The sequence below is a fragment of the Seriola lalandi genome, unplaced genomic scaffold (genome assembly GCF_002814215.2).
Source record: "Seriola lalandi dorsalis isolate HSWRI2012SDOR001 ecotype SW California unplaced genomic scaffold, Sedor1 jcf7180002054914, whole genome shotgun sequence".
Taxonomy (NCBI): domain Eukaryota; kingdom Metazoa; phylum Chordata; class Actinopteri; order Carangiformes; family Carangidae; genus Seriola; species Seriola lalandi.
Window position 1 is genome coordinate 1,341,308 of NW_019525466.1, and position 15,207 is coordinate 1,356,514.

Below are 15,207 nucleotides of genomic sequence, written 5' to 3' on the forward strand. Positions count from 1 at the left end.
TTTTTTTTTTTTTTTTTTTTTTTTTTTTTTTTTTTAAGATAATTTTCTGGCGTTTTTTGCCTCTATGTGATAGATGAAAGTGCAGAGGGAGACAGGAAACATGAGCAGAGAAGAGATACAGCAATCAATGAAGGTCTGCGGGCAGAATCAAACCACGGACACCAGGCTGTTTTTATTAATAAGATATCAGTCTCTGCGTATGGATGAACTTTTATTTCTCTTTTGAGCAAAACTTAGTTCCTGAAAAGGGGAAATTTATACCTAAGTATGTTTTTTGGGTTCATAATAGTGCACCTTGAGATATTCATTAAATACAGGAAATACAAATACGAACACTTATTAGGTTAAAGGCTCCAGTTTGTTAAAGAAGAAGATGAGCAACTCATCATTTATATTACACAATGAAAATTTGATGTCTTCTTTAGGAATATCTGCAGCCGCACCTTTACTTGTACCGACACAAATCGTTCTCCTCAAAATTTCAAGAGCCGACTGTTCAGCTCGACTAGATAAGTCTAAACATGACATAAGTGCAAGTGCACAAATAATGTGCGATGTGCGAATCAACCAGCTTGTTTTCCAAATTTTGTCCAGTACAAACTTGTGTCTTTTGAATTCCCAGTCCATGTCCGGGCCGTTTGAATCCAGCAGTGGAAGAACAGACAAAGCAAACTGCTCAATAGAGGTAAACTAATGAGAGAGCCATGAATAATATCAAAGACTGGGTTTGATATGATGAAGATCTGAGGGATTATAACTTTAAACGGCTTAAAATCAACAGTCCCAGTCAGAAGTTTGGAGGCTAAAGGATAAAAAAAAAGATATTGACAATATTAATGATGAATTTGAAAATCACTTTAACGATGACTTTAGTTGCAAAAACAGACGACATTTCTCATTTCAACTGTACTTTAAAGATCAAATCATGTCACCGTGTGTGTATACTGTCAGTGTCTGACATATTCCTGGTATGCACTGTGTAAACACACAAGTAAACGTGAGGACATCCTTGTTGGAGTGAAACAGTGTTTATGTCCGAGCAGCACAATGATTTATCTCTCCCTTTATGGTCTGCAGTCGACACAGAGAGCTTGAGCTGCAGTCTCACAATAATTCATAACATTCACCTCTGTGAACGTGATGCACGGAGCCTGTATAAGTCTTCCCTGTTCCTTTGGCCTTGATCAGCGCAGTGAGGGAGTCTTGTTCACAGATGAAACCCACGCTGCTGCTCAGGGCTCAGATTGATCTCCCCCCACCTCACATGGCTCCAATCAATACGTCCATGACTCAGTCTTTAAAGTGGCCGTCCACTGATTGATTAAGGTCCTGCCAGCACCAGCCAAACGACCACACGGAATGAACACTGAGAAAACACCTGGGTGCAAGGATAAGATACATGTAGGATATATAATGTCCTTTATAAAATAACCTGATTTTTTCTACAATTATTTTATGATGAAATAATCCTCAAAGTGAAATTCCTCTGTGAGTAGGTGTATGTTAAAGCAAAGCTCTGTGATTTAGTAGACTTCAACACAAAGACAAAGACTTCTCTCTGCAGTCTCTGTGTTCTGTGACTATCACCTCTGATCTCAGACATTTCAGATTAATCCCTCGGAGGGTCTTTATTGGTTCAGTGGAAAACCGCCTTGATTTTTGTGATAATTCTTCAGCAACACTGACATCAAATACAGCAGTTTGCTAAACATCTTTCAGAATTCGGATATACTCACTGCGGCGGTGCTGTGACGTTTGTTTTGGCCTCTGTGTCAGGAGGAAATCCTTGCCTTTGAAGACTCTGGCCAACAGCTTCTTCTTCCTCTGTTGCCTAAAGTCAAACAAGCTTCCTTTATTAAGAGGATTCCTCGTCAGGTACTAACATGAACAAAGATATCTGATGAAGGAAAAGGCAATTTAAACTTGTTGTTGTCCTCGGCGCTCGTTTGAATCACTCGCTGCGGTTCAATTCCCCCTCCAGCCTTCAGACAGAGCTCGTTTTACTTTATTTGCGCAGATATGAGCTGAGCTGAAGGCACACAGATCGGGTTGGTTTAGGCTTTAACTCTAGTTCACAGCCTCATCTTCTCAAGGGTCTGCTGATTATGTGTTTAAGCTGCTGGACTGCAGCCAAGAGGGGACTGATGCTTTTCCCTGTAGTGGTCTTTGTCATTCACACACTAACTGGTTCACTGTATTTAAGGCCTAATAATTAAGGATTTCCCAGTAGAGATCCTGCTGCAGCACTGGGCTTCTCTCATTTCCTTAATCGAATAAAGGAAAGCAGATTTTCCGTTTATATGACGTCAAACTGATCAGGTTACTGTGAATGAAGAGAGTGCAAGTAACCAGTAAGAAACCGGTGAAATAAAAAAATAACTGGATTTTTGATAAGGATATGTTTTGTTGACATAAACTGTTGAAACTTCTCTGCACTAATCTGAATAAATGCTTCTTCAGGGCAAAGTTTTAACCAAGTTTAATTACATTTTCATCAACAAAAACACAATATCAGAGACATGACAGTGCACCGTCTGCCTGTCTGTCTTTATAGAGATCAATTCATTAAATACAGACAATATAAATATATAAATATTTTCTTAAAGCAGTAACAACCCAACATGAATAGTAAAAGGTAAAAGATGAGATTTACTTAAAATGTTCACTTAAGTTTTTAAGGTTTTCTCCTTATCTTAGTCTTAAACTAAACGGGAATCACTTAAAGTCAGTTTAATTGCTGCACAAAAAGACCTTAACCATCAACTGTAGAATTTAACCTCTGTAAAATCATTCACTGCTGTAAATTGCTCCTTAACTAAGGAAACCTTTTTAAAAGATTTTATGCAACACTCTTAAGTAACTCCCTCAGCTAAGGAGAAATTAAACCTTTAAGTGTCATACTTAAGTAGAAGTTTTGATCATCGTTGATTAATCTGCTGAATATTATAATATGCCATAATGTGACATATTGAAGTGTCTTGTCCAAAAACCCAAATATACTCAGTTTACCGTCATCTAACTCAAATAAAAGTGGCAGATACTCACATTTGAGAAGCTGGAACCAGCAAATATTTGAAATCTTTGCATCTTGCAAAATGATAAATCGCTCGTAAAAACATAGGCCAGTTAATTTCTCTCAATACACTGAATGATTGATAGACTAACTGTTCTGGCTGTACTTGTATCTGCAATTTATTCCCCTCCATAAACGTCAATATCAACCAAGAGAAAATCAGCAAAAGTGCAGCTGCAAGATCTTAACGAGCTACTTCTTAGACGTAGTGTAGAAATATTTCTGCACCAAAGACGGAGAGGCGAGAGACGCATCAAGCTTGTGTCAAAACACTGAAGGAAGAACTTAATGTCCTTAGATAAAAATCTAGTCGTGGTTAATTGTCAGACAAACTCAAAGAGAAGCTGCAAGTTTATTATTAATGAACGTCAAGATTCAGCTGTGGCTTTGTGCTACATTTTTATTTGATTTCACGCACTCGTACACTTTGTTTGTATTACAAAGTAAGAACATGACACTTGGATGCAGATGACTGTTTGTGTACCCCACATGAAAATAAACGAGCTGTGCCTGTAACAGCTGTTGTCTATTGACGGTGAGGCCAATAAATTCACAGCAACCTGAGGTTATTTAATGGCGTCCGTGCCAGATGGAGAATCTCGCACGTCACGGTGGGGGAAGACGCAGTGGGAGGAGAGGTAATAAAGCACAAACTCCACCAATCACATGGTGCTGTTAACCAGGGCCAGTGTCAATTAATGGAGGAACAGTAAACAAGGCCGGGTGAGAGTTTACACTCCAACAAACATCTGCGTTAATATTTGGTCTCAGATTGAAGCTTCAAAGCGTCTTTTCTTAAAGAGTAAGTCTGGCGATATTCTACTACACTAACAAATGTCAGTCCCACACCGTAGAAGTAGAGCAGTAAATGTGTATTAATCCGCAGCTGAAAATAGTCCCCAACAAATGCTGCTAAAGTCTGCTAAAAACTACATTGCCCAGCTGTTTTATGAAATAACTGAGCCTATTTTATTAAAATGAAATTACAATTTAGTGAGGTGCTTTTAAAGAATTACATCTTTAGTGGGAATGAATGTGTGGAAATCCCAAATCTGATCTGTTTTATTTATATTATTTTATTCCTTTTTGGTTTGGTCTGGTTTTCCTTTTCTTGTAAAGCATTTTGTTAATAAAGTTATTATTATTATGAATGGGTTCGAGGCCGAGAGCCGCAGACGTTTATTGACAATATGAGAAATATAGAATAACAACAGCCGTATTCTTTAAATCGGTGTAAAGTAACTCCATTTGTTCCCAATTTTTTTGTTGCTTTGTCTCTCGAAATAAAACCATGTGAAACAGATCTATAGTATTGAGACAATTTACACTTGATTCAAGATATTTTCATCACGTGTGACAGGTAAACAGAATGTTTCACATTAAGTATGTGTAACGTGCAGAAGAAACCAGGTCACCGGGAGAAATTAGGTTACAGCGGACGTACAGAATATATATGGAGCTGAAATAATCCATTAGTCAGTCGACTGAAAAATCTGTGGCAACCATGATAACAATCGATGAATCATTTAAGGCTTTTATTTGTGTTTATGTGATAGTAAACTGAGTTTATTTGGGTTCAATATGTCACCTGTCTTTAGAGTAGGCTGATCTATAACACGTCATATAAACAAGAGATGTAGTTAAACTGATTTCCTTCCTGTGGAAATGTGTCTGACTTTCACAGACACTTTGTTGTGCCAGTTTCACTTTTAAATAGATGTGGCTTCATTTTAATAATTTAATTTATTATCGTTCTCTCCATATACAATATTCAGGATACACAGGGGTGATATATAAGATATTATTTAACTCTTCTGCTCTGACCTCTGAGCAGTGTGCGGACTGGATCGTCTGGACAGTAGACTACAGTTGACAGTTACCCTTTAACACATGCAGCACACAACAGGAGAATGTCCGTGTGAGACGTGTTCTCACCTGGTGGAAGTACTCTGTTTAGTTTATGTGACGGTGACACCTGAGTAGATCGTGCAGGAGATGCGTCATCAACACGAACACCGTGAACACTCCCGTTCCCTCGCGGTGAATTCAGAGGACAATGACCTGCTCTGTTCACGTATCGCCTCAATCGAGGACTCGGTTCTGGGGGAGTTCTCGGGGAAAAAGGCTGTTTAATATCTGATTCAAAGGATCGGGACGGTTTTGTTCACACATACAGATCCTGCAGGTCAGGTCGAGAGAAGGTCAGGGTTACAGTGAACATGTGAAAGCTGCTCGACTTGGACTCTACGTTGGACAAACTCAAAGCCTAAACTTACTCCACTTTTTCTTTTTTACAGTCCAGGTTCCACCAGCAATAAAATAAAGCTGTGTGAACAGTGTCGCTCCACTTTACGTTACTGCAGAAAGTCGACATTATCCAGTTACAGAAGTGCGTCTAAATAGACTGAATCAAAGACACGTGGAGCGTTACATTCAGGGTATCTGCAGGGTTTAAAAAGTCTTATAAAGCATTATATTAAATTCCTTTAAGAGGAATTAAAAAGTCTTAAATTTCACTGGAACTTACTTTCACTGTTTTTTGGCTTGTGATTTTAAAAGTGAGACTGTTTTGATGGTGGATTGTGCTGCCGGACGCTCGCTGCTGATTGAACTGTTGATTGATCTATTAATCCACCCACCAGTTCACTACTGCTTAACCAGGTCCAGGGAATGTTACTAGGAATTATGACAAGAACTGACAAAAATGTGGCATAAGTGTCAATAAATTCATAAATGTCTGTACTGGTCTCCATCATTCTGTGACCAGTATGACTGAAAAAAACTCTGAAAAACTTTACCCTTCGTATTTTGGCTACAAGCCTCACGCTGAATTTAATCTGAATCCAAAATGTGAGTACATCAATCTGCTTCTCTTCAGTCCCAGTCCAGTTCTACACTGGGTCCGGTCCAGTGTAGAACTGGCTTTGAAACAGTTACTGTGGTTAATGCAGTGATTTACTTCACAAATATAACTTCTGCTCTCGGTGTTCAGCTCAACCAGACTCAGCTCCTCACATCCTGGGAACACATACAGAGACGGATCACACAGCTTTCAAGCTCGGCCAAATGTAACAGTTACCGCACATGGATCATTGTTAGCTGTGTAAAATGGTCTTACAGTGAAATACTGTAGCTGCCAAACTGTGCCAAAGTTCGTGGGTAAACATCCCAGAGCTGATTAAATCCTCTTTATACTCAGAGGAGTTTGTTTGAATGGCTCCCCGCGGTTGGACCTCCCTTTGTGTGTTGTCCTGTCTGCTGATGCCGGTTTATTTGTCTGCCCTGCTTCACAGGAGCTGCTGGAGAAGTTCATGGAGGGGAACGTAAGCCTGGATGAGTTCTTGGACTCCTTCCAAAGCTCCAGGAAGACGTATCATATCCGCCGGGCGCAAGCGGAGAAGATGCAGGAGATAGCTCAAGCCAAGCGGCAGCCGAGCAAAACCAAGGAGGAGAGTAAAGTCCCGGAGGTGAGGAAGGACTCGGAGCACGTTCAGGAGCCGCACCGGCCCAACGGCTTCGTAGCGCAAGGACCTTTAAGAGTGTTCCAGGTCCGCTACGGCCTCACGCCAGCCATCCTCCTCCCTCATTACCCCGTTTCTCCCCCTGCTTCAGCCCCCGTCCATCAAAGTAGTACCCCCCCACCCGAACCTCAGCTGGGACAGACCCACATCCTCAGCCCCAGCACCCCGCTTCCAGGACACGGCCAGCCGGTCGGCCTCAGGGTCATCGGACAGCTATCGGGGGGCTGGCCGGCTAACGGGCGGCCGGTGAGAGTGCAGCAGCTTTACAGGCCGAACCCTCAACAGCCCGAGCCGCCGTACCGATAAGCTCGAGGAAGGGGGGAGGAGGAGAGGGAGGAGGAAGAGGTGGAGGATGAAGAAAGGCCGGTTTGAGAGGTCTTCCAAGCGGGGAACCAAACAGTGGCTGTCACAATCATGTAAGCAAAGACTGATCCAGAGACAGGCAGCACTGCAGACGTCCGTTTCTGTTCTCCATCCATGACACATAAATGTAACCACCAGAGGGAAGCGAGCAGAGAGGGAGAGAGAGAGAGAGAGAGGCGGCACACAGAGACAGGGAGGACCGGGGGTTGGGTCTCGATAGCTGGGTCCGTTTTGGATCCAGTGAAAGTTACAGTCGTTAAGGTGCGACGCTCACGAATCTCACATCACAGTAAAAGAACGATGAAAAATACAGAGCGAAGGAAGTTTGAAGACCATAAATCAGTTCATCATCTATTAAATAACGTCATAATCTCCTTTGTGCAGTGGAAAAACGACACATTCAGGAACAGAATAAGGGTAACGTTGACTGTGTTACATCACTTGGTGTCAGTATTAATGTGAGGACATTTACTTTTACAAGACAAGCAGCAGTGACACAGTCAGATCACACAAAATATGTCACAAAATCAAAATGAAACATTTTCTAACACAATCATGTAAAATAATTCAACAACCTAAAACAACACAAGAGCCTTTTCAGCAGATTACAAATACCTCTACATCAACAGAGAGCAACGTTTCTGCAGCAGTGATTGTAATTCATTCCACATTCTTCAATTTGACATCTAAAATTTTTCAGGCACAGGAAGCAGCGACTATAACAGCTCTTAGATTAGTGCAGATTTCAAGCAGCTGTTCACACCTTGTGGTTGGTTAGATCTACATCTAACACAAAAGCGGCTTTATAAAAGAGTCTGGCAGCTGATTGACGTGCTTCCGTATGTTCTGCTGCTGTTACTGCAGTGGAAATGAAGACGTTTACACTGACAGTGTTACTGTTACTCAGCCTCGAAACACCAGTCTGATATCTGTTATTATGACAAAGGCTTAGGGGCAAAATCTCATTAACGCACCACTTCTGTCCGAGCTCTACAGTGTGGATGTGAAAGTAGCAAAGCTCAGCAGGAAGCATTTTCTAACTCATTATTTAAATCATCAAACATGCATTAAGATGCTTTGTAATCAGAAGAAAAGCTAAATTAGAAACGCACAAAACTTTAAAAGTAGAATTTCAGCAGAGGAACAGACACCTTGTTAACCGTCTAACAAAAAAAAAAAAAAGAAAAACTGGATAAAACTGTTTTTAATTTTACAGATTAAAACCTTAATTTTAATCTAATGGTATCTGATGATGAAATTTCAATATCTACAGCTTCTCCTGGACATATTTCTTGGCAAAGTTACTTAAAAAAACAAATCTTTAATGTTCAGCTTGTCTACAACTCGGACTCGTCTGTAGGTAGCAGCTTCAATATTTGGACTAATTAGCTGGTGAAGTACAGTAAACGACAGTCGTTAAGTAAATGTGTCAGATACCTTTTGATTAACATTTCTTATGTTCTGCTGCTCAGGTTAATCCAGCTGCCACTCACTTCACTTCATCTCTTATTCTTTACTCACATGAGACAAGATGAGATTCAGAAAGGGATTCATGAGGATTCAGATTGTGGATTTGAATTCAATAAAATGCTATCGAGCCCCATCCCTCGTGAGGACACGAGCGTTTTCATTATTATTTTTAATTTTATTATATTTTTTATACTGAGGCGTGTGACACAAATAAAAAAAACAAAAAAAACAAAAAAAGGATCTCATTGTTCATTCATACAGCGAGAGGCTTTGTGCGATGCCTCATCTCAATGAACGATGACATCAATAAAGTGTTCAATATAAACTCTCACTGTTTGTCATCCATCACATGAGGCAAAGACATTCATCCTTGGTGAGATCCAAGATAATGAATGCTGATATGAGATCATTGCAGAGTTTAAACAAAGACGTACTGTAAAGCAGAGCAGGTGGTATTTATTAATAATTCCCAGACTATAACCTGTCAATAGTATTTGCAGTGTCATGTGTGTGTGTTAGCATCACAGACGATTACCCAAAGCCTTCTGCCTTCTTGTGCGATTTCACGAACAGTGTTGCAGCTCGCACATCAGTGAGCGATTTATTTATTCATGTAAATCCTATTTTAAATGGCTGACTTCAAAGCTTCTTGTTTACCGTGCTAAATGAGGAGCTGCTGCTCCTTTCGTGGCAGCCACCGGTTTTTTATTTCTTCCCCCCCCAAAACTGAGGTGCAGAGTGAGGGGAATTTAATCTCTATGAGAAAACGCCAGCGCTCTGCAAGTCCACAGTCGAGCATAAGGAGGTTCTTCCCATTTTGCTCCTCTCTTTTCATTTTTTTTTTTTCTCATCATCCATCTTTCAGCATTTAAAGGGAAAATCTCTGGATTGTAGTTTTACTGGTTGTGCTCTTGAACACACATTTTGCTCATTAATAACTCATATAAGTGCATGCTTACTACAGCTTGACAAAGTACATGAAAATGCCTTTTGCAGGCCGGTGCCCAGTTGCATAAAACATTTTAAGAAAATATTATTGTAAAGAAAAGAGTTGTTCTAATTTAACTTATGTCATTTTCTCATGAAATGTCTTTAAATAAGTCGAACTGTAAATCAATTTCAAGGCTCTGAGGATTTCTTTAAAGGGTAGCTCCATTTTTTATCTTTTTATTTTTTTTACAGCGTCTAGTTTTTCATCATTTCTGTCAAATAAGACTCAAAGTCAACTGCTGAGATCTGTACATGCGGCTACATCACGAACACGATGTGGAAGTGCCAGGAGATGAAAAACATCTTGGTAAAAAAATAATCCAGATATTATATGATATTATTTCTTCAGCTGCATCCACGTCGTACACATAAGGACATTTCCAAAAATTATATGTTTCACGCATTACTCGGAAAGTGAAGCTACGAAACCAACCCACTAACCTGGATTATCTTCATACTCAATTAATCAATTCCTTGTTTGGTCCATAAAATATCAGAAAATGAAAGTTTTAATGAGATCAACAGTTCAACAAATCAATTTAACAACAAAAACTAAATCAGACGAGGCAAGAAAAACGAGCCGTCAAACAATCAGTCGGGTTCTCAACAAAGCTCCAGGTCACAAGTTCAATAAACTTATCACCCAAACTTTTACATTTACAACCCGTCTGATTGTTATGTTGCCATGTCGACAGATCTCAGCAGTTACACTGGTGAGTACAGTGTTGGTATAGAAATACTCTGATAATAAAAGTTATCCTAAACTGTAAAAGAAAAATAGAGAAATACAGTTAAGGAACCTGTTTTTATTGGTCAACACGATGTAAATGTGCCAAAAAGGTGTTTTGTAACAGTTAAAACCCAGTGGAGGCTTCACCGTGTTGTTTGGATGATAGTTTTGGAGAAACTCTTTCTCCTCCTTTGTCCAACTCAGTCTGTTTTTAACTGACCTTTTTATTGTTTTTACTTTTTTATTTCATATCATGCCTTCGACCGCAGGGTTTTACTCACAGTCTCTTATAAAATCAGTGAAGGACACTTGGTCTTTTAAATGTGCGAACTATTAGTTCAACAACAGAAAACAAGTTTGATTTTGTAATGAAAAAATTTTAACTCACATCTGTTTGAGATTTTCTTGCAAGTCCCTTAACTTCTGAGAAAAGATTAATCACACATCTGTACAGTAAATATGAAGTTACCAGGAGACAGTTAGCTTAGCTTAGCATAAAGACAGCAAGCAGAGGGCAACTGCTAGCTTGGCTCTGCCTGACGATAACAAAAATCCACACGTCAGCACCTTGCCATTTTTTTTATTAAAAAATACTTGTGCAGATTAAATAAACAAGACATAACGTGTCAGTGAACTTTAGAGGTGCTGTGAGGACGAGCCAGGCTAGCTGTTTCTACTTGTTTCCAGTATTTATGCTAAGCTAAGCTAAGCTAACGGCTGTAGCTTCATATTGACAGTACAGACACAGGACATGAACCTTTGATGTAACTGGGCACTGGCTCCAACCAAACATGCAGTTCTGTGTCCACTCAGGGTCTTTAGAGGAAAGAAAATGCAGTGCTGCTCCTTAACCTGTAGCACAGTTGGACCCGGGGACGTCGTACCTGTGGATCACATGTTAACTCCACACACACACCTTTTACAAGTGCATGCCAGAGAGACTGTAACCATGACCACAACGGTGACACCAAGTCACCTTCGACATTCCATTGTTGCATTGAGATTTGACCGAATGTTGTAATAATAATAATAAAAAGTTTGTAATACTGTTATTGTTGGCTTAATTTCACAGGGCCCGTGTTTTCCAGATAATTTCCTGGAAACTTTCCTCAATTCCTAATTTCCTAAACAATTACCTGGTATTTAGCTGCAAATGACAAACACAGGCCAATGCAGTTTGGTGCTGATTATAAAGGAAGTGGGGAAAGTGTTATTTGCAGTCACAGTTGCTGCTTGTCTTATTTGACGTTCATTCTATATCGGTTGAATTGCATGTAGCTGCATCGATCTGTGTTTCAGACGAATACGAGCAACAAGTAAAACACAACATGCTGTAAAATCTCACCCTTTTTTCTTTTTTTTTTCCAAAAGACAACAAACATAGACGACATGTTACAGAAAAGGTAACTGAACAAACAGTAGTTCATATTCCAACAAAAGAAACTTGTTTCTACCTGATTTCACACCTAATCAAGAATTATTGACGTCTGTGTATGAACTATTTTTCACTTACCTACTACATATTATCTTCATTTTTTTTCTTTAAAAACGGAAATATCCTGGAGCAAAGTTTTAGGAAATGATCTAGAAACACGGGACCTGTAAAATGAAGCGTTACCTGACTTTTTTGTAACAGTGCTGTCTGAATCCACCTTAACCAAAACTCATTTTATTCAGGCCCAGATGATTCATATAAGATTGGACAGTTGTGTGTTTGAAATATCTCAAAATGTAAAGTGCTTGTTTCTGCAACTGTGGTTTTGTTTGTCCAGTCTATTATATTGTGTGTCTTTTCTATCAGGGACTCATCCCAGCAGCCTTCTTACAAAAAAAAGAGAGGAAAAAAAAAGAGCAGTGATAAAACAGATAAATGAATGTTGCTTTCAATATTTAAATTGAAATCAAGTGCAGCCACTCGCTGAGCCAAACGCCCCTCAAACATTTGAGATGATCGCAGCGTCTCAGATGAAGGAGCTGTGTGGCTGCAGGCGCTCGTACCAGATGATTCTGAGCGATGTCAAAGCCGATCAGCGCTGCAGTGAGTGAAGATGAGCTAATAATATCCAAGTCGACTCATTTTCATCACTGCACGGAGCCACATCAGCTCATGTGCTCAGCAGCTGCTCTACAGTGTGTGTGACTGGACCCACGTGGCTGTCAAGAGGCTTTCAGAATAAAACGGCCTGAAGGAAGGAAATGTTACCTAGTGAGAATTTCTGATCTTCAACCTGATTACACTAAGAGGAGGAAATCACCAATTTAACATTTGAATGCATTGTGTTTTTGTTTTGTTTTTTTCTTTCACTTTGGTGATGTAATAAGTGGCTGGTATTCTCCTTTTCAACCGTCTTTTCAAATTAAAATGATGGTTAACGACACTGCAGGGGCCTCATGTAAATTGTTTGTGGGTTTACAGGAAGACAATGGGAATAAAATGGTTGAATTCCTCATGAAAGAACGAGTCAGCGTGAGACACTGAGGCACAACTGGTGGTTAAAGGACAAAAATGGTACAAAGACTCTTGAGCCTTTGGGAAAAATCCGCACTGCTTGCATCAAGATGTCTATGAACAGAAAATGTTAATGTGGTTTTTACTGTGTTACAGTTTTATGTTTATGAATGCACAAAACATCAGCGCTGTGATCCTGAATACATGTTGTCACTCGAGGCTGGTCAGACAGGCTTTGTGCTGCACAACACATGGCTCTACTGTGCTGTGGCGGCTACTTTCCAAATCAACATAATTGCACTAAACCATCTAAAGCTTTTATATTTTCCAGACTCTTGAAACTGAAGCTTTGGAGTCGCAGCGCCTTGTTAAAGATGAAAATGTCACAGTCCACGCACACATGATGGACAGGATATCAGCTGTACTCATCAACATTATATAATGGAACAACTCTTGTTGTGATACACTCTGTCAACACTGTCAAAACTAAGTACTAAGTGCTGGAAATAAATCCTTATTTATGTGCTGGGCTGCTGTTCAAACTGTGAGTTAAAAAAGCACTTCACTAAAAGTTAAGTAGGTTACAAATACACAGGAGAAGTCACACACACCTCAGAGCGAAACAGAGGAAGCAGCAAACGCATTTAAAATGTGATTAAAATAAAATTACTGCTAACTAGCAAAGACACAGCGGTAACATGTGGGTTGGGACCCCACACATGGTCACAGGATTAATTTGAAGGGTCCTGAGATAATCAAAGGGGGAACTCCACCGATGTTAAAACTAGAACTAACATCTCGCGGTTGTTTTTGTGTTCTCGAGATATCGCATTCACAAGGCCATTATCGCGTTTTATGAGGTAACACTGATCTTTGACCTTTGAGAGTGGGAAAGAATGGGACAGATGGACATAGTTACAAAAGTTAAGTGAATCTTTTTATGTCTCCAGAGGGAACCGATAAATGTCCTCAAGTGATGTCACATGAATCAGCGTCGTTTGGGGCTGAAGACTACAAAGTTTAAAACGGAAAATATCTTGTTAGAAAGCAGTGAGTTAACCAGACTTCTGTAGCCTGCTCTGCATCTGTGCTTGAGGCTCGAGGCTGCATTAACCACCTCTCACGTAACAAACCCAAACCTCTCACAGAAGTGTTGGCACTCTAGCTGCATTGTGGGTAATGTGGACGCCAAGTTTCGACAAAGAAGAAGAATGTGTGGAATAAAAAAAGACAAATGTCTCCAGTTCTGCATTGGTTTGTTTTGAGTACGACTGTCACAGGAGGGAGGGAGTCATGTTCATGTGTTTACAATCTACAGTACTGGGTAAGTCACTTTAACTGTAATCAGTTACTCATTACTCATTGAAAAAGTAATTACCGTCAGCTCCATCAAATGTGCCTTAAAACAACTCCAAAACCTCCACGACCACATGTCACAGCCTTTGTGTTTAACACATGTACAAACAGACAATAAGACTCTGCAGTTTAACAAGCAGGCAGCCCTACAATTTGGAGGCATTCACTGACCGAACAGCAGCGAGCTCAGCCTCAGCGACAGCACACAGCTCTCCAGAAACCCAGACCTCAGACGCTCGGTTACAAGAAGTGATTCCTGAGTGAAGAAACATCAGACGTCCAAAAACACACTACATTTAAATGAGACAATAACGCACAAATCAAACCCATCACCAGTAAACCTGTCCATGGCGAACTATAAAAGTAAAGCTACATTAGTTCAGATTTACAGAGGCAATAACTGTTAGATAGGGGAAAGATTAAAAGCACTTGTCTCAAAGGCAGCAGGTGTGCGACTGGAGGGTCAATGGTTTATATAACTGGTCCAGCTGGGAGAGAAATTCACAGACCTCCTGTGGTGACCCTGAGCACGGTAACCTCGTCTGTTCTCTAAAGTGGGACAAAAACCAATAAAAACGCTTCAAACAGAACAATTTCTATTAGATTTGGGTTTTGTATGTCGTGTCATTCGGGGAGAAATTATGTTTTGATTTAAAACCACTGTATATTTAGACATAATTTATTATATGTAGCCTTAAGCGCTTCCTGTGGGACATTATTAAAGCAGTCTTTAAGAAGCAGCTGAGCAAAAATCATGCTAAAATATTTATATCAAGTACATTAGGCCATAATCAGCTTCTCTCTGTGAATGTTCATCACATTTGTGGTTGAGTAGCTGCTCGACCACAAATGTGATGAACATTTCTGCTGGCAGCTGACCAGCTGTTCGACTGAGACGCCGCCAGAACATCTGATTTACTGAAACACAAGGAGCAAAAACTGATGTGTGTGTGTGTGTGTGTGTGTGTGTGTGTGTGTTGAACCTATTCAGTGGAGACATAATTTCAAGAACAATAGTGTAAAGGGGGTTGTGCAGCATTTTTTTTTTACTCTGTCCCTGGAGCTTTAACAAGCCAGAGGATTTCGAAATGTCAAAATCTCTTAACCAGGGGCCTGTGGCACAAAAAGTCTGAGTTACAGCTTTCTTTAAGTAAAAACAGTTGCACAAAACACCTCAAATTAAGAGTTTCCTTCAAGTCTGAGTTACGGTTTTTCTTAAAATAAAAACAGTATTTAAGGGTTTCTCCTCATCTTA

General features: G+C 40.0%; 1 protein-coding gene across 1 annotated transcript in view; it reads left to right on the forward strand.

Moving 5' to 3' along the window:
- vps37d (VPS37D subunit of ESCRT-I) overlaps window positions 1–12,528 on the forward strand; it is a 30,814-nt gene extending 18,286 nt beyond the window's left edge. The window contains exon 4 of the mRNA XM_023430922.2: window positions 6,367–12,528. Coding sequence (XP_023286690.1) covers window positions 6,367–6,900 — 534 coding nt within the window. The 3' untranslated portion in view covers window positions 6,901–12,528. The remainder of the gene's footprint in view (window positions 1–6,366) is intronic.
- Window positions 12,529–15,207: the final 2,679 nt, after the last annotated feature.